The sequence below is a fragment of the Xiphophorus maculatus genome, chromosome 9 (assembly GCF_002775205.1).
Source record: "Xiphophorus maculatus strain JP 163 A chromosome 9, X_maculatus-5.0-male, whole genome shotgun sequence".
Taxonomy (NCBI): Eukaryota; Metazoa; Chordata; class Actinopteri; order Cyprinodontiformes; family Poeciliidae; genus Xiphophorus; species Xiphophorus maculatus.
The window spans coordinates 27719089-27745152 of NC_036451.1; the positions used below are offsets into that span (position 1 = coordinate 27719089).

Genomic DNA, 26064 nt, shown 5'->3' on the forward strand with positions numbered 1-26064 from the left:
ACAATGAAGGATAAATTCCAGATGTGATTAAAGAAAGTCTCTGTGTGCAGTCATAAATCATATTTCTTTAGCTAAGTCACATCGTGAAGAAGCTTATCATTATTTGTGTCTGTGACGCTTTAAGCATAAAGTTACCTGAAAAAGAGATAATAATTTGTATCATTATCACAATATTACAGCAAAATATTGTGATAAAAGTCAAAGTCCATATTGCAATACCTTAACCAACTCAAGATCCTTTTCAAAAAAAATTTTTTTCATCTAAAGCAGTTCCAAATCTAGATATTGTATTTCAGCTTGTCTAAGCAAACAAATATTTTTTCCATATGTTTTACATTTTTCATTGAACAGCTCTTCTTATTGTCGCTATTTGTTCAGACAAGCAGGACTTGTGCTGCTACATTCTTGAAACTACAGATTCTCAGAGTTTATGTGTATTAGTGTGAGGGTTTGCAAATATGAATAGTCATGGTTGTTTCATCGGTAAGAAAATACTTTTTGATCATTTGGGTTTCCACTGGATGTGCTAAAATACAAAATCAGGGAAAATCTGATTTTAAGTATTAAACCAACTTAAAGAAGTTGGGTAGACGGGGGAAGAGATTCCTGGATGAGACATTTTTAACCCTTGACCTCTCGAAATGTGGTAGCAGTGATACTTCAGTTGAGTCTCATGCATGGTGATTTACACGGCCTCTAAAAGGCGAGACTCTCTGTTACCCATGGAGACACAGAGCATTGCTCTGACACCTCCTGCTGGTAGGAACATATGAATCATGACAAGAACTGCAGTGCTGCCCCATCATGCTCCAGATACTGAGAGAAGTGATGAGCTAATCTGTGCAGAGGGTTTCAAGAATGTCATGAACGCATGAACTCAAACAGGAAAAGGTTTCTAATGACCAAAAGCCACTGTCAGCCACATGGAGACTGTTGCTATGCCGATTTTCCTGGCTGCAACTGTTGGACAGCAGGATGTATTGTTATGCTTGTTATTAGTCGATGATGCTGATGTGAAGTCCACTGCCAATATTTATAAAACCAGCGCATTTTGGCCTAGTTTGTCATTGTCAATACACACAAATCAGACAAATCACACTAATTATCTCATCATTATGGCATATGATATATTTGGGGCAACGATAATTTTGTCATCAACATTCATTTGTGAGAACCTGGCAAAAACAAACAAAAAAAAAACAGTAAAGGGAGCATTTAAGCCAGAATCAAAATTGGTCCAAGAAAGGAACAGAGATGAGCCCCAGATGGCTCATGGGCTGGAGGGGCTTACTGATCCACATGGGAGGCTAAACGCTGTTCCATGTGTGCAGATGAACCAGTGCTACTCAAACTGCTGGTCCTGATAGAAAGGTGTCAGAAAACAAAGAGGATTACAGTTTGGTGCATTTTGTGGCTTCATAGCAGCAGACCAGTGAGGACAGAGACAGCCGCGGCATTACAGCAGATAAACATGTCTGGTTATAAAGCAACAATGGTTCAGGAACAGTATAGTGAATGCAGAAAGGTTTGGATGTTAAATTGGCCTCCAAGTTCTCAAGTTCTTAATTCAAATGAGACACTATGGGATGTTCTGGACAAACAGACCTGATCCATGGAGTCAGGTTTTCCACCCCAGCTGGTCAGCTGCCTTCTTGGCTACTGATCTGATTAATGATTGGCTGGCATCGGCAACTTAGCTGCCAGCGCTGGAGAACGAGTAGATTACTCACTTGTCTCAGCTTTGGAGATGCTACTGACTAACATACCTCGTCTGCTGTCCATTAGTATGGACAAGTTGGTGCTAGCATTAAAAAACTAACAAGCAGCATTCTAAGGCCGGCCTCCCTCTGGATTAAACATGCTTTTTAAAACAAAATTTTATCAAGAAAAATGGCTGACATTCAATAATCTTTAATGCACGTAATATTAAACACAAGGCACATTTATACACAATGATATCATGAATAATCTGGCAAGCTTTATAATCGCAGATATTGTATGTCAATCTTTTCTCATGATATTTTTTGCTGTGTTCACATGTGTAATCCAGTGGTTGAGCAGCTTAGGCATGCTAGTTGTTAGCTTCTAAAATGCTAACGCGAGTAGTCTCCTTTTGGTGCCATCGTTAATCGGATCAGTAGCTGCCTTAAAAATGGACACATTGTTATTCCAGTGTTGCAAATAAATGTAATTCATCATTGTAAATTTATGATTTAACAAGTGGAGTAATTATTCATTCACATAATTCCAGATTTGTTTCAAATATAATAAATTAAATAATTATTTGGAAAGTACCTTTTATATTTTATAAGGTCTGTCTAATTTAATATTACAAGAATGACAAAAAAGCCTCTTGTGGTTTGCAGTATTTACCTGCATTGCACAATCGGGCATCAGTCACCTGAACAGATAGAAGCATGAAAGTGAGAAAGGATGTAAGTTATGGAACTAAAGTCATTTGGAAGCTCCAGCTTTGCAGACAGGGGATGCCAGTGCAACCATCGTGACAGACCGAGCTTTTCCACTCTTGTTCTCTGACACTTGAGTACGTAGATTTATTTCCACATAAACACAACCCATAATTCATAGCGAAAAGCTCATCTGTATCCAGCAAACATGGCGCTCGTGTGTTTTGTCTCGTCTCCTGGGCTGTGGCCTCTCTGCAGACCAATCTCATTTCTTCACTCTGTCAAAACAAACTTGGCCATGGATCAGGGGTTTGAAAAAGCTTCTTAGGACGTTTTTTCAAACCTGATGTCACAGCTGTGGCTCAGCAACAGATGTCTAATGAAACAGAACATACTGCAGAGAGCGGACAGCATGCAAAGGAACTCTTGCGAACACTGTTGGTCTCTGGAGATGTGATCAATCATCAACGAAGCATTAGTGCATTGGGATCATTTCCTGTTCACGGTCATTAACGGCCATAACTTTTTATGTGGCCCTCTAGATCCTAGAGAGGCATAAATGGAGCCGCCAAGAAAACAGTACAGTAAGTTTAAATATTGTTTCATCAATTAAACCAAAGCAGTTTTTATCTGTATTCTCCCAAATTACATACATGTGAAAAGATGTTCAATACTGCAAAACTTTTAGAAGTTCTCACTGAATCAGAGAGAATATTTTAGCAATTAATTGTGTAGTTTTATCATTATATTTTGTTGCCCATGAGTACATTCATGGTCTTGATGTGGCCCCTGACTCACTTCATCTCTCATGTTACAGAATGTCAGACCTCCAGCCACAGACTGAACCACAGTTTTATGAGCCTATTTACAGTTAAAGCAGGAACAGGAAGCATTTTGTTGCACGAATGTGACATCGTGTTAACAAAGACGAGCCACTGACAAAAGCAAACTGCTAACTGAATTTGTGGATAATCAAAACTTTTAACTTCAGCTGTTCCATGAGTCTTCAGCGGCTTGTTAGAGAACAAACAGCCTCATAAAAACCTGAGAACAGCAGACACAGCAGGGAGGAGGTCATAAATAAAAATGTATAATTAGGTTCTAAACCTGTTAAGGTTTGAACATCTCACAAAGTACTCAGTTCTAATATGACTATTCATCCAAATTGACAGGTTGAGCAAGGAGAGAGAAAGGAAGCAGCCAACAGGTTAAGGGTTAACTCTGTCATAATTTGTTGTGAAGTTGGACCCAAAGCCAGACAGGCGAATGTCAACCTGATGTTGTAGGTGATGATGATTTACTGAACTGTTAGCTGTTAGGCAGATGGAGAGAGGAATGTTAAACACGGGTTGTGATGAATACAGACTGAGCAGTGATAAAAGGAGACAGGAGAAACGGTGTGGAAATAGACAATGGAAGAATCTCACAAAGAGCCATTGACACTGACTGTTTCTGGACTGAGTTACAAGCAAACCAGCAGAGACGAATCAGTGGAGTGCACAGTGTTTGAGAAACCAAAGAAAGAAGATCACGGAAAATGACTATAAGACTTAGAAAGGAACACAAAACGATCAAGCTATACCAAAGATAAAGGCTGAAGGCCAACACATAACCTCCATGAAAGCAAATAAATCTGTTCTTTTACTAGAAATGTCAAGTTGAATAAAGTTTGTTCTGGACAAGACATTTCACACTTCACAATAACATGGCTGCAGAACTCTTGGAAAAACCCACAGAGTCTTCACACTGAAGTATTTCTATATAACGGGTGTTGAGAGCAGTGCAAGAAAAAAGTTCTGTCCAAATGATGCATCAAGGACAAACAAGAAGTTCCAACCAGGCCCGAAAGAGGATGACATCATTTACTATCAGCTTTGGGAGAGAGAACAAAAATGTGTTCCTGCATAGAATTTATAAACTTTAATACTAAAATGACAATCTCAAAACAAGAATAGAACACCGAGTGACCGAAATCAAAGAACAACAAACCCAAATGAGCCATGAACAAAACTAACCCTTTCATGCACAGCGGTCACTGCAGTGGACAGCTACTGTATCTAAAAGCCATTTTCTTGTGTTTCTTGTGGATTTTTATGTTATAAATGCACACAGACCACTGACTTGCACAGTAATGCATCATACAATACACTATCAACTACTGATCATTCAATGCAAGTGCAGACTAATACTACTGATATATTTTCCAAATTACTTTGTATTTGGAGAAAATGACAAAACATAGGGATAAACCCAATGTTCATCCCTAGAAAAAAAATCCTAGATTTTATTTATTTATTTACAGAATTCTTTTTCCTACCTCTTTCTTATGCCTTAAGAAAATCAAAAGCACTTTGGGGGGAAAAAATCGTGACATAAAAGATCATAATTCATGCATGACAGAGCTAAAGTAAGAAATGTACAAAGGCTAAAAAAGGTGTGTGTCAAAAGCATCTAGACTTCTAAACCTTTGCACACGAACACCTGAAAGCAACGTCTCCTCTAGAAATAACAGCTGCACCTCAACATTTGACTTCCAGGTTCTGCCTCATGTTGTGGCCTCTACTCCCAACATTCAACCATAAAAGGTTGAATGTTGCAAAAAGCAAAAATCCTCATGAATGTGAAAGTACATTTAATGAGTCAGCTGATTAATGATCAACAACGGCACCCATGAAGAAGAGTAACAACAACAAAAAACATAATATCACAATGCAGAAATTGAGGTGAGGATGTGTTTGATCAGGAATGACATTATAGCGCAAAATTAAACCAAAAAATGTTGATTTTGCATAAAACCTCATTTTAAAATAGAGGAAAGCTGATTTTAGAAAAGCTTGGCTGCAGAGGTTCTGCTGCTGATAGGAGTGTGAGAAAGGAATGCTTTTTAGGAATTGGCATGGTTCATTTCAAGGAGTTTAAAACTTAGCAATATATGCAAAGCCCTCTTCCCCATAACTTTTACTGTATGCAATTATTTCATGGAACGGTTTTCCCATTTCTGAAATTACTAGCATCATGGAGATTAGCTTTTCGGGCATCCTGCCAGGGAATGCTAACACCTACCAGAACCCCCAGAATATAAACACAGAAAGTGGAATTTATAATTAGGCCCACATCTCTAAAAATGTGAATGTTGTAAAAAAAAAAAAAAAAAAGGTCAATTTGAGCTCACATAGTTTCATGTAACTGGGTCATTACATGTTCAGTGGAAAGAAAAACGTTAGCAGGAAAATGCGAAGCAGCAACAGGGAAAACCGGCGTGAGAGGAATGTCAAGCACAATGCACTCAAGAATTTTGGAGACTGGAGTCAGCACATCAAGAACCGTTCCACACACACACCGATCCTACACACACACCAATTCCACACACACCAATACTACGCACATACCAATTCTTCAAGCACGCACCAGTCAAAGGCTACAGGCATCTTTACCTGGTTAAGGAGGAAAACAACTGAACTGCAACTTTTAATGTTTTTTAAGAAGTCATAGATGAATGTATTCTCACACTGAGGACTGACAAAGTAAGTCATATTTATAAAGCATTTAGCCTACAGAGATATGAATATGAAACTTTCTCACTTGCTGTTAAAAATCTTCTTTCATATTCAACAATTTGCAGGATAAATGAGAGCTGAGGATTAAAGGTTACAGCTGAGGAAATCTCTCATAACTAAGTTTCTGTGTTTTCCACTTTTTTCAAATCTAGGTGACTGGAGCTTTAGAAAGCAAAAGCAAAGTAGATTGTTTTCTCTCGAATGGTTAATGCAATCATAACCATTTTTTTTTTTTTTTTTACTGAAACCAAACATTTCAGTAATTTATACCCTTTGCATCTGTTGAGGTTAAGGTACTCTCCTATCCACACATAAAATACCTTCTTCCTGTTTGAACTAATGGCCAAGTTGACAGGTTTGTCTCTTTGTGCAGAAGGAAATCCATTCCTCCTGAAGTCTTTTCTCCCCAGACAGGTAAGCTGTTATTTCTTTGATGGTTTTTACATCTCCCTTCCACAAAACCCATTGATTTAGCACAAGGTTAAGATATCAGTTGTCCTTTAGTGGGTTATTCCCATGACATGTTTTTTATCAACTTCACTGAGGTGTGAATTGCAATGAAACAGTCAGCAGCATTCAACAAACTGCTGCTGCAAGAAGGAAACTTTTCAAAAATCTGTCCCATTTATAATTTCCTCTGTATTTCAGGAACACTTGGCAGAGGGCAGCAACCTTAATCTTTACTCCTTCTCACACTGATATTCACTTTTATAGTCATGAAGGCCATTAGCTAATGGAGATTTACTTTGTTTGTACATTCAAAATGTTTCCCAAAGTTAAATTAAGGCATGAACAATGCTGCCTTGGAGTTTTTAGATTAAAACTTTTCATTCTCCACTCATGAGTCTACTGTTGCCCGATCAATCCCACATCCCATATTGCTCTTTATCTTCTCACATTATATGAAAACGAGAAGACAGAAGGTCCAAAAATACAAAAGCGATTGTGAAGAAAATCAAAAGTGACACAAGAAACTATAAGACTGGACAACTGCCAGAAAAAAAAATCAGATTACAAAGGCTATGATGCAAGAAAAAAAAAGAGTTTCCAATGATTAGTGAATTTGCAGAATTTCTCCTGTTTGAAGCTCATGTAGCGTGCAACACAGTTACCTCCATCCATCCTCTTTGTGCTTTGGAATCACCAGCGACAAGAGAACAGAAAAGGGTTAATGAAAGTGTCTCAAGAACAAAGCGTTTTGTAACAAAACGTCAAATTCTGGATCTTTGTGTATGATGAGACAGCTAAAGGATAGAAAGACATTTGTTAAGAAGTATATAATATTTTATGGCTGATTTAAAAAGAGCCACAGTTCAAGAGGTTGTAGTCAGAGCCTCACCTTTCAAATCTTCACATAAAAGCATCCAATCTGCCGTCATGCAACAGCTGCAGAAAGTCAAACGAATAGACCAAACCCAAAGTGGCGCATCAGGCATCATAAATGCTGTGGCACTTAACCACAGTTGCTAGAGAACGTCAATGTCTTGTTTCAAAGATTGTGTGGGTGGAATCTGCTATAAACCCAGACACAGAATGTGTCAGCCTTTAATGAGAAAGAGGAAAGTCATGACCTTCAAGTGGAAATGACCCCAGTGACACTAGAACTATGGAGAATGATGGGAGAAAATGTAGGTGTGAACAGCGAGGCGGTAAAGGTCCCTGCATACTCAGGTCTGCTCCTCCTCTGAGGTCTGCTCTTAGATGAGGCGTCCAGTGGACATATTTACACAAAAACAAATCTTTATGACCGTTTACGTACTCGGTGTCGCTGCTTGGTGGGAGACAGTGTTGCATGTGACACTGAACTGATCAGGCTGAGAATTAACAGACAGGTTTCAACAAACAGAAAGCATATAAACCACTTCATCCATCTCGTATCTGGAAAAGAGATGCCACCAATAACTCTCTCTGATGCAGTTTGTGCATAACAGAGGGATTTCAAAGCAGATGAAATGAAAAAAAAAAAAACCTTTCCTCATATGTGGATGTCACTTTTCTCAAGAACCTCAGGGACTCTTTAAAAAGAAATGAACAAGGTCATCATGGATTTCCACTGCCCATTAAGAAAAGGCTCCATGTGCCAGATAACAGAGGTCAGAGGTCAGGCTTGCAGCTCAAAAATTGTTTTTCAAAAGACAATAAATATAAGTAAGGTACATATACCAGATACATAGCTGACATGACTGAAGAGGAGAAACAAAGAAGTTGAGAGTAATGCAGAGGAATGGTACACGTCCCATCATGGCACTTACTGACCAAATAAACCAGAAAACTGTAAGTTGTCTTTATTCTGCAAATCAGCCATAATGGACACAGTCTCTCTGGTCCAGATATGATAACAGATGTGCTCACATACTTCAAGCTACATGAAATGGCTTTGATTTGTGACACAAAGAAAATGTTTCACCACTGTAAAGTATAAAACAGTGATCATGACCATCTCAGTATCGTATGGTGGAAAAACGGAGACCTCTGTGAGCAGCAACAGCAAAACAGACTGACAGTTGTTTTTTTCTGTCATGTCCTCCTTGAAGCTCCAGCTGTGGCTTAAAACATCTAGTCAAAGCAAACCAGCTGGAATATCAACTATGACCACAGTTTATCACTGTTATGTTTGTGTAAAGCCACAAAAGTAATAGATGCACCCATAAGCAATTTTGGGCAGATATCGATATCCCATATTAATATTGCTGTTAACCAATATTTACCGACAATATGTATATTTTACAACTAGGGGTCTCCCAATCCCATATTGATATCAGAAAAAAGTCAAATTTAAGCCAAAAAATGGGTATGCATCTAAAATCTCTCTGCTTTCTTCCTAAAGAAAAGTTCAAACTAGAAACAACCAATCAGAGCTAGGAGGAGGGTCTTATCGCTGTCAATCACCCGCTGTGCCATGTTACACTTGACAATGTTAAATTATGTTGTTTTGCTAAACATTGATCCGACCCATATCAAAAACCACCACATACTGGAGACTATGGTTCCAAAGCAGCATTTTGAAACATCAAAATTAGAGACAATGCAAATATAATAACAGGATAACAGGTGTGCAGCTTAAATGTGTTCTGCTGGTTTTAGATGTAAAAAATAACTTCCTGTTGAGTTTTCTTTTGCTGCGAGACTTTGTGCTTAGTAGAGTGACAGCAGTGATTCTATTTCACAGGTGTAAAACAATCAGTGCTGTGATGACACAACTGCTCCATTGATAAACTTGGGGTGCACCTGTTTCTTTTTTAGTTATCTAAAAACTTAAAATAACTTTTGACAGAATATAGAAGTATAGAACAGGAGTATCACAAGTGAAATACAATGCAGCCTAAGGAACTATCAAGAAGAAGCCAAATAAAATAAAAATTCCTATGCAGTTCCACTTGATTCTCATCTCCCTTCAATGCGCCATCTGGTATTTCTCCTATGGAGCTGAATTTCTCCCACTGGATTACATCCTGGCCAATCAGTAGTAGGAGTGTTAAACATATTTTATTGCTGGCAAAGATCTGGTAGCCCTACTCCTCCATAGGGTTGCTTACAGAACTAAGCAATTTCAAGTAAGCTCGACTGACACCAGATAAGTTCACAATAATCGTAAAATACTAACTTGCAAAATCATTTTTGAAGGTGATGTTCTGATTTTACTAAATTTCCATAATGGAAATTTAGTGTATGTTAAATCTAGGAAACAGTGTTCATGTTAACATGTTAATGGTGAAATTTCAGATTACAGGTCTGCGTAGACAGAAGCTCTTATGTTTTATTTAAGGAGGCTTAATAGTACTGAAAAATTTATAGGAACCAATATCTGAAAACCTTCAGATTTTCCAATATTTTCTCACCTCCGTCAATATTAAACAAGAGTTTGAGTTTATTTTTAAGTTTTTCATAACAGGCCACATTTTCGTTGTTTCTGTTGGACCAGTTTGTTTGGATGCTGAGATCTAAAACTCTGTCATTTCAGACGTCTGTCCTGCTTCACTGCAACACACATCAGTAAGTTCCTTTAGTCCAGAACGTCGTCACACTGCTGGCCACTGATCAGTCAGAAGAGTACGTCTGATTAAAAACATCTAGCTGGTGATTTCCCTCTCATAGATGCCCCAGAGTTGAACTTGGTTTTCCCTAACGCTGTATTACAGTTTCAGAATGCAACACAAACTATTTAATCTTTCAGCTTTCAAAGCGATGAAGAGGCTTTCTATTCATAACAAAGGTTTTCACTGGCATGCCCAACTAAATGGATGACCTTCAGCATGAGAGGCAAAGTGGCTTCTTCTTTTTGTGAACAAGGTAATGAGCTAAAACAGATTCAAGTTCACTGTTAGACTGATTGATCCCGTCTGTTGATGAACAACAAGTGCACTGTAAAAAAACAAAAAAGTCTCTAATTTACAGTAAAGTACCAGCAGCTGTGGTTGCCAGATTTTTACCAGAAAAATACAGAATTAAATTCTGCCAACCACAGCTGCCGGTAATTTAGAGACATTTTTTTGTTTTGTTTTGTTGGTTTTTTCTGTTTGCTTTCCTAGCTTTTTTACATTTGAGTTATTTTCCCTACAAATACAGTAACCCTAAACTTACTATACAGAGAAGGGAAGTAAAGATTAAGGTGATGGCAAAGAGTCCTTCCAGTCTCAGAGACTTAATGAAAGAACATGAAGAACATCTCCACCTCATATGAATGTTCTTCATTTTATGTTCAACGTGGGGTAAGAAGGACATGATGTTTTTCATCTTATGTTGACGAACATTTTATAAGTTCAACACCTTATGTTGAACAGAAAATGTTCTTTATCTTGTACTGAGGATGTTCAGCATACGAACATTTTATGAGATGAACATCATCTAGTGAAGATTTTCTTTATCTTATGTTCAACATCTTATGTTGAGCAGAAGATGTTCTTGTATTGAACATCTCATATAATTATGAGACACAACATAAGAGCTGATGTTAAATTGTTCACAGAATCAAGCTACATTTAGTTTTGTTGTGTTACAAGAGGTATTTTTATTATTCACTTACTAAAAAAATATTAAGAAATGAAGAGGAGTAAACAAAATGTTCGGATCACAGGAGGGTTAAGAGATATAATTACATAACCATAACTCCTTTGTGCAAATCAGCATGTTTTGCAAATGTAATGTGCCATTAATTAAATTAGCAATCTACTGTATATTGTTCTATACAAAGAGAAAAATGATTAAACACTATAAAAAACACTGGAGTTAAATTTTGTTCTTATTATAAATTAGAAAAAATTAATCAAAGCCATCAAATGAATTAAATCAAATATCTTAACTTAAGACAATGAGGGAAAATGTTTGTCCTTGTAAAGTGAAAAATTTGGCTTCAAATGACCATTTCTGAATTAAACAGCTGCTTACATGTAGAGCTGCTGGAATTAGATTATTTTCATTTAAATTTGTTCAAATAGCTCTAATTTACATCAAATGTTTGACACCTTTAAGTTCCTGGGAGTCCACATCTCCGAGGACCTGACTTGGACGACCAGCTGCTCCAAACTCATTAAGAAGGCGCATCAGCGCCTCTTCTTCATGAGGACCCTGAGGAAGAACCACCTGTCCTCAGAGATCCTCACGAACTTCTACCGCTGCACCATTGAGAGCATCCTCACCAACTGTATTACAGCTTGGTACGGGAACTGCTCTGTCTCTGACCGGCAGGCGCTGCAGAAGGTGGTGAAAACTGCCCAGTATATCGCCGGGGCAACGCTCCCTGCCATCAAGGACATCTACAGGAAGTGGTGTTTGAAAAGGGCCGGGAAAATCACAAAGGACTCCACTCGCCCAGCACACACACTCTTTTCCCTCCGGCCCTCTGGGAGGCGCTACAGAAGCCTACGGACCAGAACCACCAGGCACCGGAACAGCTTCTTTCCCACAGCTGTCACGCTTTTGAACGCCTCCTGACATAAAACATAAACTATAAGGACTGTACTCCCCTATCCTCTCATACAACAATAACACATGGACTATCCTCACACACACACACATCAAGGACTGTTTTCTTCACACACACACACAACCTGTAAATTTTATCTGCCATTATTTATCTTGTATTATATTATGTACATATATAATCCATTCCCTAACATTCTTGTATATTCTGTATAATCTGTGCATATAGCTCCCATATTTATATTTATACACAATATCTATATCTCTTGCTATAACCCCTTATAGTCCATACATACATAGTCTTGTACATCTGTGAATAAATATTTATATCTCGTAGAGCACTTCTGGATAGATGCAAACTACATCTCGTTGCTTGTACTTGTGACAGTGCAATGACAATAAAGTTGAATTCTATTCTATTCCATTCTATGTTTGAAGGCACTGAATAAAAATATTGAAAATTCAGTCCTGAAACTTTGTTTTCAATGGTGCAGATCTGGTTTCTGAAAGTTCTACTTAATCATTTGCAGAGAAAACTTCCACAAAGAGCTTTTTCCTGCTTCATAAATTAAGCTCTTTGCTTCTCATGTTGAAGAGCTGCAGTCAGACAGGAAGGATGGCAGCAAACAGCAAATGCTTTGTTACTGCTGCTTTACTGTGAATGTCAGGGTAAAGGCACACTTATAAAACACTTTTATCACAAATTACCAAAGGTGCAGTCTTTGTAAGGGAGCATTGTGCTGCCAGAGAAATGGACATGTCCCTTGGTAATGTTGCCATGGGAACCAAAATAGCTAATCAGGAGATAATTGGAGATATAGTAATGAGCAAGAACCAATCAGGAGTAACATCCAGTGGCGTATAAAAGCCATTGTTCATTAAAAGTGTGCAAATTTTTGGGTAAACCTGACATATAAAACAATATTGATAAATGTTGTAATAATGATATAACTTGAAATAACTGATCAAATAACTAAATATTGTTAAGTGATTTCTTCTTTGGGTCAAGGATACCAGACCCTGAGTAGACAAAGCTGCTTTATTTCAGAATAAGTTTGAAAATGAGACAGAATTGTCTTTCAAACTAATTTAGTGTGCTTCAGAAATATGTTGTCAATTACTCATAGCACCAAAATATGCAAGGCTAAAACATAAAATAACTCATAGAATGACCTTGATTCTTTTATTCGGATCTAATTAGTTTCTGCTCTGACATTCTTTTTTTTTTAAAGGTTTTATCTCTAGTGGCCTTTATTTGAAAGTAGTTCGACAGGAAAGAGGGTAATGAGAGAGAGGGCAGACATGCAGAAAATGTTGCCAGGCCGGGAGTCGAACCTGCAACCACCAGTATGAGGACTAAGGCCTCAATATGTGGGTTGTGCATTGCCCCTGCGCCACCACAGCAACCATTTGCTCTGACATTCTAATTGTTCTTTTGAACTGGGAGATCTCCAGTGATCAGTGAGGCGAAGTGAATGAGTGAAGGAAGGGAGTCGGTGGATGAGGAAAAAGTGGTTCCTTTTTTTTCAGTTCTGGTGGTTGGGGACTTTCACAACAGGCGAAGCATCAGCTCAGTTGATTCAGTGACAGGATCAGAGGCAGCGATTCTGTTCGGGGAACCTGTAACTCATAGATTCATTCTGCAGAATTATAAATTTACTTCTTGGAAGAAGTGGTCGTCTGCTCCCAGTGAGGCTGGATCCCATGTGATGTCGTCTGTTACAGCTCCAGAAAAGGGAAGGACAGAGGTCAGCAGGCCAGTTTTGTTAGCCATGCCACGTAGTCACACTGTAACACTCATCCTCTTCTTCTTGGGTTAATGCAATGCATTCTGGGACAAACAGGTTTTATATCAGTTTCTTTGTTCCATGTGTATAGGTTAGTCCTTCATGGCTGGATCCTCACAGTCTCATCATCATCATCATCATCGTCATCATCATCATCATCATCATCATCATCATCATCATCATCATCATCATCATCATCATCATCATCATCATCATCATCATCATCATCATTTAACTCTGATGAGGCCAAGAGATTGAGAAATTAATCTGATTGAGATATGTTGGAGAAGGGAGTCATCTAATAGTTGCAGGACAGACTGGACTGGACTTCAGCACCCTGTTATACATGTTAGATAAATCTCCAGAGTTTTTTGTGTGTGTGCCAAAAACAGAATTCTATTGTATGTGTTACAAAAAAATAATCTAGGTTTGACGTAAGTGTTTAAAACTTCGAATTAAAACTGATCAGGGAAAGAAATCACACATCGCTGTATCATGAGACTGTATGAAATGATGTAAAGGATTGCACACACTTGCAAAACTGAAAACATACATACAATATATGCTCAGAACAGATGATGAGATATCAGAGAGCAGAGAGATGGTTAAAAATAATCGACTAAGTGGGGAAAATATTAATAGGTTTGTGGACCACCAAAACAGTAATTAACTGCAGTCCTTTGGGCTAATCCTCAATATTCCAATTCACCTCAAACATTTCTTAAGTCTTATCTCAGCTCACAGGAGTCTGTCTCTCGCTCTCTCTCTCACACACACACACAAACACACATCCTTGTATTTCCATCCTAGTAAGGACTTTGTATTGACTTACAGTCATTTTTTGATTTATTTCTATAGCCTTACCCTGACCTTAATCCTAAACCTAACCATTACCAGTACATGCCTAACCTTAACCCTGACCTAAACTCACTTCACCCCATAGTCCTAAACCTAACCACTAAACCTTAAACAGCACTTCTTCTTGTGGGGCACGAGTATGGGCCCCATACGGAGTCCTCATCCCCACATGTAGAGTTGAGCAGATGAGCAGCCCCGTCTCATAGAGGAGAGTCTGGGCTTCTACAGGCTGTCTGGAAACACATAGGTGTGTATCTCTGGTGTCCCCTGGGATGAATCCCACTGACAGGCACTTTTATTTGATGTACAGTTACAGAAAGCATTTGTTTGATTGGACTGTAATCCCCTATTGTGAGAGTCAAGGAGACATGGCCTATTTTTAGGAGTATTTGACAACAGGAGGCTTTAGCCTTTAGGGGTGATGGTTTTACTTCATGGAGCTCTTCTCTGGATAGGTTACAGGTAATACATCGATGGTACTAAATGTAAACCTGAGTGTATGTCTGTAATCTTGTCTCTGGGTTTGTCTGTGTTCTTGTTTGATTAAAAACCCGAAGCGATTCTCGGACACACAGAGAAATGTGAGGATGGATAGAATGGATTATACCGTTCACTAGTCACTGAGGTGTTCTGTAAACACGCATCAGACGGGCCGGACCAGGACAGAGAATCAGCTGATCATGACATTTTAAAACTTTAGAAATTTTCTTTAAAATGTGCCGGTTTTCATTACATTGCAAAAATAAAAAAAACGGGTTTATGTTTATGCAGTTTAACATGTTTGATCCGCAACATTTGTCGAGTCCTGAAACTTTCCTTATTAAATACACAAGTCTTCTGCTGCTGTAGCCCATCAGCTACATGGTTAGACAGGATGTGTTCAGAGCTGGTATTCCGCATACCTTAGTTATAACCCATGTTTAGTTAATATCTCAGTCCATTCCATCCATTCTCCTCTGACCTTTCACATCAGCAATGTATTATAGTCCACACAGCCACTTCTCACTGGATGTTAACACTTTTCTTGAACCATTCTCTGTAAACCTGAGAGAAAAATCCCAGTATGTCAGACGTTTGTAAAATAATCAGACCAGCTTGTCTGGAACCTATGACCATGCAACATTTGAAGTCACTACAATGCCTCTTGCGTCCTCTTTCTGATTCTTACATAAAATTTCAACAAGTTGTCTTCACAACATCTAGATGTCCTTAACAGTGAGCTGCTGCCATGTTACTGACTGTTTTACTATTTTTGTCAAGAAACAGGTAGTAGATGGCGAGTTTATTTCAGTCCTAGAGGTTTTGGACTTCTATCTATCTATCTATCTATCTATCTATCTATCTATCTATCTATCTATCTATCTATCTATCTATCTATCTATCTATCTATCTATCTATCTATCTATCTATCTATCTATCTATCTATCTATCTATCTATCTATCTATCTATCTATCTATCTATCTATCTATCTATCTATCTATCTATCTATCTATCTATCTATCTATCTATCTATCTATCTATCTATCTATCTATCTATCTATCTATCTATCTATCTATCTATCTATCTATCTATCTATCTATCTATCTATCTATCTATCTATCTATCTATCTATCTATCTATCTATCTATCTATCTATCTATCTATCTATCTATCTATCTATCTATCTATCTATCTATCTATCTATCTATCTATCTATCTAGTGAAGGCAGCACATAGTTCTTCATAGATCAAAACAGGAAGCAACAATTAAACAACAAAATGAAAAAGAAAAATTAGTTAACACAGAACAAGCATAGAAAAAAAAAGCACAAAATGTGTTCAGTGGAATCTCACGTATTCACAATATATTTTTTTGTTTATTATTGTTCTAAAACAAAATATTCAAAATAACATGCAGTTATGTTTGTATCTGATAAAGCAGTGTTCTCATCAGATTGCATAAAGTTGGTCCCACAGTATTATAGCTTAACAACAACAACAACAACAAATAAAATATTAAATTTTCACAGGTTTGCAGAAGGCATTTCTTTTCTATTATGCTCTCTACTGTACATGAGAGAACAGGCCAGGGACCAACATGGTTTTTAGTGGAGAAGACTACAGACTTTAATTTAAATCACCATCTAATGAAAATGTGATAACTGCATACCAGTTTATAAACTGGTGTTTGTATGAACCACTATGTGATGACTGAGCCAGGATTTATTTTAACATGGTAGAAATCCCTCTTAGATTTCTTCCAGCTGAAAACTTTCACTCCAGTTTTCATCTGGAAGATTATCCAGATGAAAACTAGCTAAATATGCTACATCCATTTATATAGTAGAGGTAGTATTATCTAATCTTCTAACAAAGCTGAACTTGGAGTAAAAAGAAAGGGTGTTTGGTTTTCTGAAACCGTAGTGTGTTATTATTCTACAGACGGGTTTAGACAAGATGTTTTAAAATAAAAGTTCTGCTTTTTAGCAAAGAAAGTTGAAAGCAGAGAACGCATTTAACGTTTCTTTGATGACATGTGACATGGAGATAATTGAATAAACTGCCTGCGTGGTTTTGTAGTACAGCTGTTTAATGGAGATATAATTTTTTCAGTTCTTGGAAAAAATCAATCTTTTTACAGAGGTATTAAAAACCCCAATATAATTGGGGTTTTTAATACCCCAATTGACATACAGTGAAGTGATGCATACCTGTGTTGGTATTAAGTTGAATGAACACTGCAAAAACACAATTTAGGTACACTTGTTATCACTAAGTGAAACAGATAATAAAGATTATTATCTTTTTTACAACACAGATGGATGCTTGATTACTTGTCATTCAAAATTTAAAAACTGCTTTAAAAACAGATTTTTTCCCTTAATGAAAAGCTTGTTTAACATATACTTAAAGGTTATGTTAAACATGTAATCTGATAAACAAGACTCATTAGGACATATATCTTAATTAATTGAATAACACTATGGCAGATTGTTTGAAGTCAATAATACTTAAATATTGATGGAAAGTAATAGTTTCATTGGCACATTTTTTTTTACTTGTAACATAAAAATATGTCTTGTTTTCTGTTTTTCTTACTTGTTTGGTGAAGGTTATGTTTTGCAGTGTAATCGTTAGATTTTGACCAAAAAGTTTCTTTTGACAGGAAGTAAAATGGATGTATGGAGGGCTGCAGCCAGAGTCCCAACTTGAATGTCAACGAGAATCTCTGGAGGGAGCTTAAAGATTGGGGTTATGGCAGAGAGGCCTTCCAGGCTGAACGAGTTTGAGCTCATTACCAAAAATAAATCATTAATACACCAATGAAAACACGCAAAAAAAAAAATCAGCAATTATAAGTAAGAGGGTTTTATTGAAATGCCGAAAAGAAAAAAAAATCTACTAATTATTTAGAAATATATAGTCATATTTAATAAAGTAAGATATGTGTTTAGATTAGACTTTTGTCTTTTAAAAATTATTTTTAAGTAAGTATTAAACATACAATTCATTAAGCCAAATTTCTGTCTTAAATATGGTTTTCTATTGGTCTGATATAATATTGTAAATTTTTCATTACCTGGAAGTGGAAAATCATCATAAATAACAGAAATAAACATCCAACTGTGTGTAACTAATCTATGTAATGTTTTTCACTCAATAATAAAGTTCCTGAAATAAATGGACTTTTCAGTAATATTATAGTTTATTAAATGGGTGTGTATGTGTACATATTTTTTAAAATAATATATAATAATAAATAATAATAAATTCCCTTCCCACCCACCGCAGGTGGTTCTTATCCTCTGAGCTCGGGTCCTCTACCAGAGGCCTGGGAGCTTGAGGGTTCTGCGCAGTATCTTGGCTGTGCCAAGGACTGCACATTTCTGGACTGAGATGTCTGATGTTGTTCCTGGGATCTGTTGTAGCCATTGGTCCAGTTTGGGGGTGACTGCCCCGAGGGCCCCGATGACCACAGGCACCACTGTGGTCTTCACCTTCCAGGCCCTCTCCAGTTCCTCCCTGAGGCCCATATATATATATATATATATATATATATATATATATATATATATATATATATGTCCATTTTGAAACTGATGATACCTTTAGTTGTTTCAGCTGTTGCCAGATGTGTGTCTTATTCCATCTCAAACAAACTTCTGGGTTGAATAAAATCATTTGAAATGTAAATCTATCAACAGGTATGATTAATTTTGGGCTGAACTTCATCTCAACACAGAGCTGCATCCGTTAGAGGAGAAGAGAAAGGTAACCTGGAAGCTGAGACTCAGAGCAGGACAGTACAGTGCATGTAAACATATGTCAACAGAATAATACTGTGTGGAGGACAGGATGTTTCTGGATGACGTCACTGCGGGTCAAGGGGAGGAGACAGACTGACCTGCTCTGAGAGACGTCGTGTTCTCAGGAAGAACCCCAGAAGACACCCAATGACCACAGCCAACACGGACAGGATGAGGAGACCGTTCTGTTTGAGGACATTCTTGACCCTCACCCACACTGCGTCTAAAGCCACGGCCATCGTGAGCTGTGTGCCCCCTGTCCTCTCAGTAATCCATAAATGTGGCTCTTCCAAAACTTTGAACTCCAGGTAAGACGGTGAAAGTAAAACACACAAAGAGAAACTCCAGGGGCCAAACGCAAGATATCCAACCCTCTGTGATGTTCTAAAGGACCTTTGGGATCAGCATCCCTGTCGTCCTCACGCTGCGTCCGTCCGCATTAAGCTCAGAGGATCCTCTCACTTTCCAGGCATCACTGCCCACTCTGCTCCACCCATCGGCAGCCCTGCGTGCGCTCACCCACAGCCTGGGGGAGGGAGGAGCTGCTAAACCCTGTCCCGATGGGTTAACATCCACAATCCTGTTAGAGTGCCGCTGTATTAAACAGGTCCGAAGCTGGATTAAAGATCTGTGAGCGATTTGACAGAGGTTATCAGAGCAACATCACAGGGGATTCTGAACCTGGTGCGCTGAATGGAGAATGTTTGAGCGCTCTGGTGTGCGGACACGCAACTTTCAGAAGTAAGAAAATCTTTTTCCTGAGCATCACAATGCACAAACTTCATTATCACACTGCACTGATAACAACAAATGTATTAGCAAAGCATGTGTTATTGTTCCTGACAGCAAAAGGGATAAAACAGAATGTAAGAATGATTGTCAAACTGTTGTGTTTTGTAATCTCCTACACATCATTGTCCAGGGTTCTGTGGGACTACTTCCATTTTTGATATTTCAAGGTATTAAAACTAAATTCCTCAACTGTCTGCAGTTGATTAACTTTTAAAATGCCAACTGTGACCCTCTCTCTACTTAAATGAATGCAGAGAATGCCTGAAATATCCCACGCATGAACTCAAATGCCTTTCATTCAAGAAGTGTCAGCAGGACTACTGGTTCATTTAAAATGAGTTTAAACCAAAGGAGTTTGGAGTAGCAGGAAATCTGAATTTCCACCAACTGCATGCTAAATGACTTAATAATGGCTTGTCATTAGGTTTAATTTAGAATAGTGTGATAACTTTCTATAATACTCTTTTCAGATCAGTTATTCAGAGTCTCAGAGCAGATGAAAGGAATCTGATCCAGATCTGGGAATCTTTGACTATCTCACCATTCAATTCCAATTTTTGGGGTCACAATTTAATTCAAAACTGATTTTTGCTTCAAAATGACCTTTTGATCTCTTAAATGGTGGCACACCTGTCTTAGTGAAACATCTAAGGCTCTCCCATACTTCATCCAAAGCCAAACAGTCATGTCACTGCAGAACGTTTGTATTTCCAAACACCTTTCATACACTCATAAACCACCTGGGGGACAACCCTCCTGCTTCAGTATACGTTACGCCACTGTAGCATACAGGCACAGCTTTCCCACACACTCCCCGCATCCTCCATGTTGCTTTTATGAAACGGTCATGGAGAGAGCGCCACTCCTTTCTGCAGTCAGCCTCCTCCATGGACGACGATGTTGCAATCTCCATCCAAAGTAAGAAAAGACATAATAACATGACGGGTTGCCATGAACTGTCGACCTGTCCAGGGTGTTTCTCGCCTCTCGCCCGTTGACAGCTGGACATAGGCACCAGCACCCCTCAGGACCCCAATGGGAAAAGAATGGAAGAAAATGAATGGATGGAGATGATATTGCCAATGCAGTTCAACAACTTCAAATAAACATGTAATGTTTATTCACACATTAAATGTTGTGACTAAACCTACCTTCACAATAAATTTTGTGAAGGTAGATATGAAAAATAATTTACATTACATAATGCAGAGGGGGTTGCAAGTGTGGCTGTTATGTAAAATTATTAACAGAACAGTAATCACATTGTTTACATGTGATCCTGAAGGCTTCTGCTTCCTGCATCACACTGTAGTTCTGTTACACTTCAGTTACATAAAAGTCAAATAAAATGAGACGTGACCGTTCAGATCGAGATTCCTTTGAACCACATTCACACATATCATATCCAATTTAGGATTACATGGGCCACTTTTGACAACAGAAGAATTAAATTTGTGCTGCTCAGATGATTATGAAAACGTAAAATTAAGATCAGAAAAGCTGGAAGTGAACCATTTTTGCCTCCAGTACTCAAGTATTTGATTCTAAGCTTTACAATCATGAGAAAAGGAAGAAAAACATTCAGATAAAACAGAAAGGTGAAGTTTCTGTTCTACATTTTTATGTGTTAAAAAGTCAGCAAAACATTTTATCTTTGGTTAGGATATGTTTCCTGTTTATGCACATTATTGCTTCTTTCCCATCATTTCTGGGTGCTATTCCTGAGACTTCTTTTGTGACAATTTGACCACTTTTGCAGGCCTCTTCCTGTTGAATTACTATTTCAACAGGAAATGGTTTTCTCTCTACAATCCCACACAATGTGAATGAAGATGATAAAAATGACTCACTACTGTTGTGCAAAATACTCAATGATGTTCTACAGATTACTTATTCCATTTATTCATTGGAATAATTATTCTTTAGAGGTGTTTAACTGGTGAACAGGAGGCCCAGTGAGGTTTTTACCAGACATTAATAGCTCATTTTGTTCTTTTAAAATTCAGGTAAACAGAATTTTTTCACTTTGACAAGAGCACAGAAAGAACATTCTGTCAACCCATTCAGGGTCATTATTGGGCTTTTAACAGAAAGCCTTTCTCTGATTGTTCTTATAAAAAACAGCCTGACAGTTGATGTCCTTCAGGATCAAAAACAATTTAAAACAGCACAGTAAGTCTAAAACAAAAATAAAAAACACAGTTGTTTTCTTTCTTCTAGCTAAAGATGGGGCGGGACAGTGCTGCCCTACTCTGAAGAAAAGCAGCAGAAGGAAAGGTTTGTTGGTTTTATATGGTAAGTAGTAGAACCTGATACTAGTTTCAATCACAAATTAATGTTTGCAAAGTGAATCAGTAATTGATGGAAGTGTGTTAGTGATGCAAATTTCAGGGCTTGATGTGACATTGAAGTATCTGCAGTGGTGACCTTTTGAAACAGGAAGTACTGAAGAAGAGCTCAAAAGGTGCCATCATTGCTTTCTGCTCTATTTCAGACTTTGAAATATGAGGGAAAGTTGAAAGAAACGTTAGTATGGAGATTTATTGCAGATAAAAATTGAATGCATGATTAGGAAAACTTTTCCTGATTTGTGTTTGAAACTCCTGAGATTTGTTTGCGGCAGAGTAAAGCCTCTTTTTTCATCAGGTTCTGCTTAGCTGTCTGAAATTTAATCTGCTTGAACTTTTTTATGCTTTTCTGAATGTTTTTCTGAAGCCAAATATAATTTTTTTCTCTTACACCCAACAGCAAACTAGAGACATGAACTACGTTATCTCAAAACATTCTCTTTGAGATAGATTAAAATCAGTTACTTCTCATATAGGTGAAAATAAATAGACACAGTCATGTAATTATCTGTTAAATTGTTATTTAGATAGTTTGAGGTTGACTCTTGTCCTTCATCAGACAGAATGAATTTTCCTGTAGAGGTCTCAGTGGCTGCAGCTGGAGGGAATCAGGCCTCCGATCCTTTCTGCTGTTCTCCAAAACGAAATTTGATGGTATTTTTTTCATCTTCAGTTTTCCTTCTTCAAAAGAGGAACTCAATTAGTTTTTTAATCACATCATCACTGAGACCGGAAGGAGCCAGGAATAATCAGCAAAGTTCAGGTAAAGAAAATACGAAAGACTGTTTTTGTTAGAAGAAGAAGCTCAGAAACCGAAGCACGTTTTCATATTCTGTACCTTCCGAAACTATCATTAAGACCCTCAAACAGTTAGACGTTTCAGTACATGTAATGAATCTCTATAAAATGATATTTGACTTTCTGAGATGAGTGGCAAAAATTATTAAACAATTTTACAAAATATTCTATTTTTATTTGAGATATTCTAGTACATTCTTTGCTGCAGTTATTTAATATTCAATATGCTTGTAACTTCAAAATTTATGACGTTGTTGCAAAGACGTTTGAAAGTCATGTTACCATGTTTAAAATGACCAGGAACAGATGGTTTTATTAGATTATTGGTTGGTGGTCGCTAACAGCGTAAACTATAAATGAATCATTTGAAATAACTCAATAAAAAAATTAAACAGATAAGATGATGTAAGTTTGCTCTGATGGAGAACTTCTATATCTGGATCAAACCGATTTCCATCAGGCCATGTTTAAACAGTCGGCTCTGTTCGTATACAAACACCATAAACTCATCAAATGGATGAGATGGAATTCTATCACATTTCCATTTGAGAGGAAACCAGGGCTGAGCTGAGACAAGCTCAAGGCTCCTCACTGCTTTATTTATCCAAGTCCACATTCTAAAACACGTCCAGCCTGCCGATCCTCTCTCCCCTCCATTCCTGACCTGTTCTATCTGCAGCACAGATTTGATTGAATTGATTTATTTCATCCAGAAGGCAGAGTTTAATCCTCCGTATGCTCAAGTGAGTCAAATCGATTTGAGCTTTATATTCTGTCCTTGCAGTGAGATTATGAAGCGTGCCTCAGTCAGGTCTCATTAAGAAGTTGTCCAATTGGGCCTGTTCATGGCTGCAGATGATGCATCATTGAACATACTTTAAGCAGTTGCACATCCTGACCAGAGGACTGACGCTCGGTGCTGCAGTGCCGCTCTGGTCCAGCAGACAGCCGCACAGATGTGAGTAAAGCATGTGCGCACGCTGGGATCACATGCTTTGGCAGACTCCATGATCACTAATCCGTCTCTTTTGCCAATATTTCAACTGTGTCTGGTTTCATCAGGGAGGGATTACACAGGATTAGACAACCATGCCCAGGCCGACATGCAGTCATTCATTAAAAACCCATATGCAGTTGCTCACATGCCTCCAACAGAGCCAAAATTCACCCCTCATGCTCAAATCAGATGCATATCTAGGTCACACTTTAACACGGGTTCTGGGCTTTTCCTTCGGTCTCAGGAACGTGTGCTGCATGATTACACAACACAGATCTGGTCGTCTTGCTTTGATATCATGAACATGGTGGGGGTGTCACTGAAGCATTAGTGAAGGAACCATCTTTACCTCAGAGCTGAAGGTCGTCCGGCTGAAAAAGGAAAGCTGGGAGGGAAGCTGTCTTGTGATTTCATCTTTGTGCCAAACTACAACAAACGTTTTATGCTTAGCAAATGAAATGGACTCTCTGAGGTCACTACATTATTTTCAGCAGGACATTCTTGTGTTGTCCCCTCCAACCACCAAGAATATATTTTGATGATCCAAAGCATTAATCCTTCACATATTCACTGAGATGAGAAACACTTCAAGGTTGTGGAGTTTTGTAAAGGGCAATTTGTAAAAAGTAAACTGGTTGACTTGTAAAGTTTCACAGCTGACTCCAAATAAAAGCAACTCTTATACAGCATCTTACAAAATATTATTTTTTACCTCAATGTATTTTGTTGGTTTTTTTACGGAGCCCTATGGGGGACATGGGTATTTTTTTTTTTTTTTTTTTTGCACTACCTCAAAATAAGCTTCATTTTCCCTCACAATATGCTTGCTGCAATATTTGCTGGTCTGTTTTGTATACAGTCCCAAATATCAATTTAAAATATCAAATATATACACATTTAAAGAACCTCAGTGTTTATTCTTAACTCTTTTGTGCAAAAAACTGATTGGGAATCGATTTGTTCTCTGAATGTTTATGTCTGTTTGTGTAAGGTTGAGATGGAACTGCACATGTAAACGGCCCTTTAAACCATTCAGGCTACCAACACAATAGAGACACAATCAAAACTGTCAGATGACTTATGATAATAACTCAGAAATAGTTTGGATGTAGTTTTTCTTTCTTTCCAATTTTTGGAAAGTTTCTGTTTATATCTTAGCTATGTGGTACATTTCTATCCTAAAGAAAAGGATATAAAACTTCAGATATTTCACAACGAGATATTAACACACATGGAAAAACCTCACAAAAACCTAGTATAATAGCAGAAAGTACGAAGGGCACTGTAATAAAGACTTTCAATATTCAATTATGCTGCATGAACTGATCAGTCCATTACTGCCAGAGAACAAGAAACCTATTGAGAGGGTATTGCAAGGTGACGCAAAAGAAAAAAAAAACCTCCATGTCCTCTGGGGGGTTACGGAGTTTTTATATGGCAGCCCAACACAAACACAGTCATCATTTCGGAAGGAAAGGAAAATAATGCATGATTTGCATTTCTTCATTTCTTTCTTTTTCCACCAGAGAAGTTTGTGGTTGTTGCAGTGCATCCAGAAAGCATTCACAACACCGCTCCACTTTTTCCACATTTTATTCTAAAGCCACATTTGTAATTGTATGAAATGAATCTCCTTAAGCAAAATTCTACACACAAATACCCCATTATGCCAATGTGGACATTTTTAGGAGATGTTTCAAAGAAAAAAATATATATATAGAAAACCAAGAAATCACATTTATGTAAGTATTCACAGCCTTTGACATGAAGCTCCAAATTAAGCTGTTTCCCCTGATCATCCTGGAGCTGTTTCTACAACTTAGATGTAGTCCAGCTGGGGTAAATTTAGCTGACTGAACTTGATCTGGAAAGGCTTATGCCTAACAGAAGGTCAGAGGTCAAATGCCAAATAGGAAGTCTGTAGACCTCAGAGAAAGGATTGTCTTGAGGCTCAAACCTGGGGAAGGATGAAGAACATTTCAGCTGCTCTGAATGACCCAATGATCTCAGCGCCCTCCATCATTGGTCAGTGGAGAGAGGAGAACGTTCCAGAAGGAGAAACATCTCTGTAGCAATCCACCAGTCAGATCAGGCCTGTAGGGTAAAGTGGCGACTCCTTAATAAAAGGTTCATGGCAGCCGGTCCTGAAGGACTCTCAGACCAGGAGAAACAAGATTCTCTGGTCTCATGTGATGAAGATTGAACTGTTTGGGTTTAATGTCAGCTGTCATGTTTGGAGGAAAAGAGGCAATAATATCCCTATGACTACTTCCTGGACGTATGCGTCAAAATGTATTATTATTTTTGCCATG

At 37.9% G+C, this 26064-nt stretch overlaps 1 protein-coding gene across 1 annotated transcript in view; it reads right to left on the bottom strand.

Annotated features, from left to right (window-relative positions):
- Positions 1-19056, bottom strand: part of LOC102237992 (excitatory amino acid transporter 5-like) — a 44536-nt gene extending 25480 nt beyond the window's left edge. The window contains exon 1 of the mRNA XM_023339091.1: positions 18916-19056. Within this exon, the coding sequence (XP_023194859.1) occupies positions 18916-19056 (141 nt within the window). The remainder of the gene's footprint in view (positions 1-18915) is intronic.
- Between the last annotated feature and the right edge of the window lie 7008 nt (positions 19057-26064).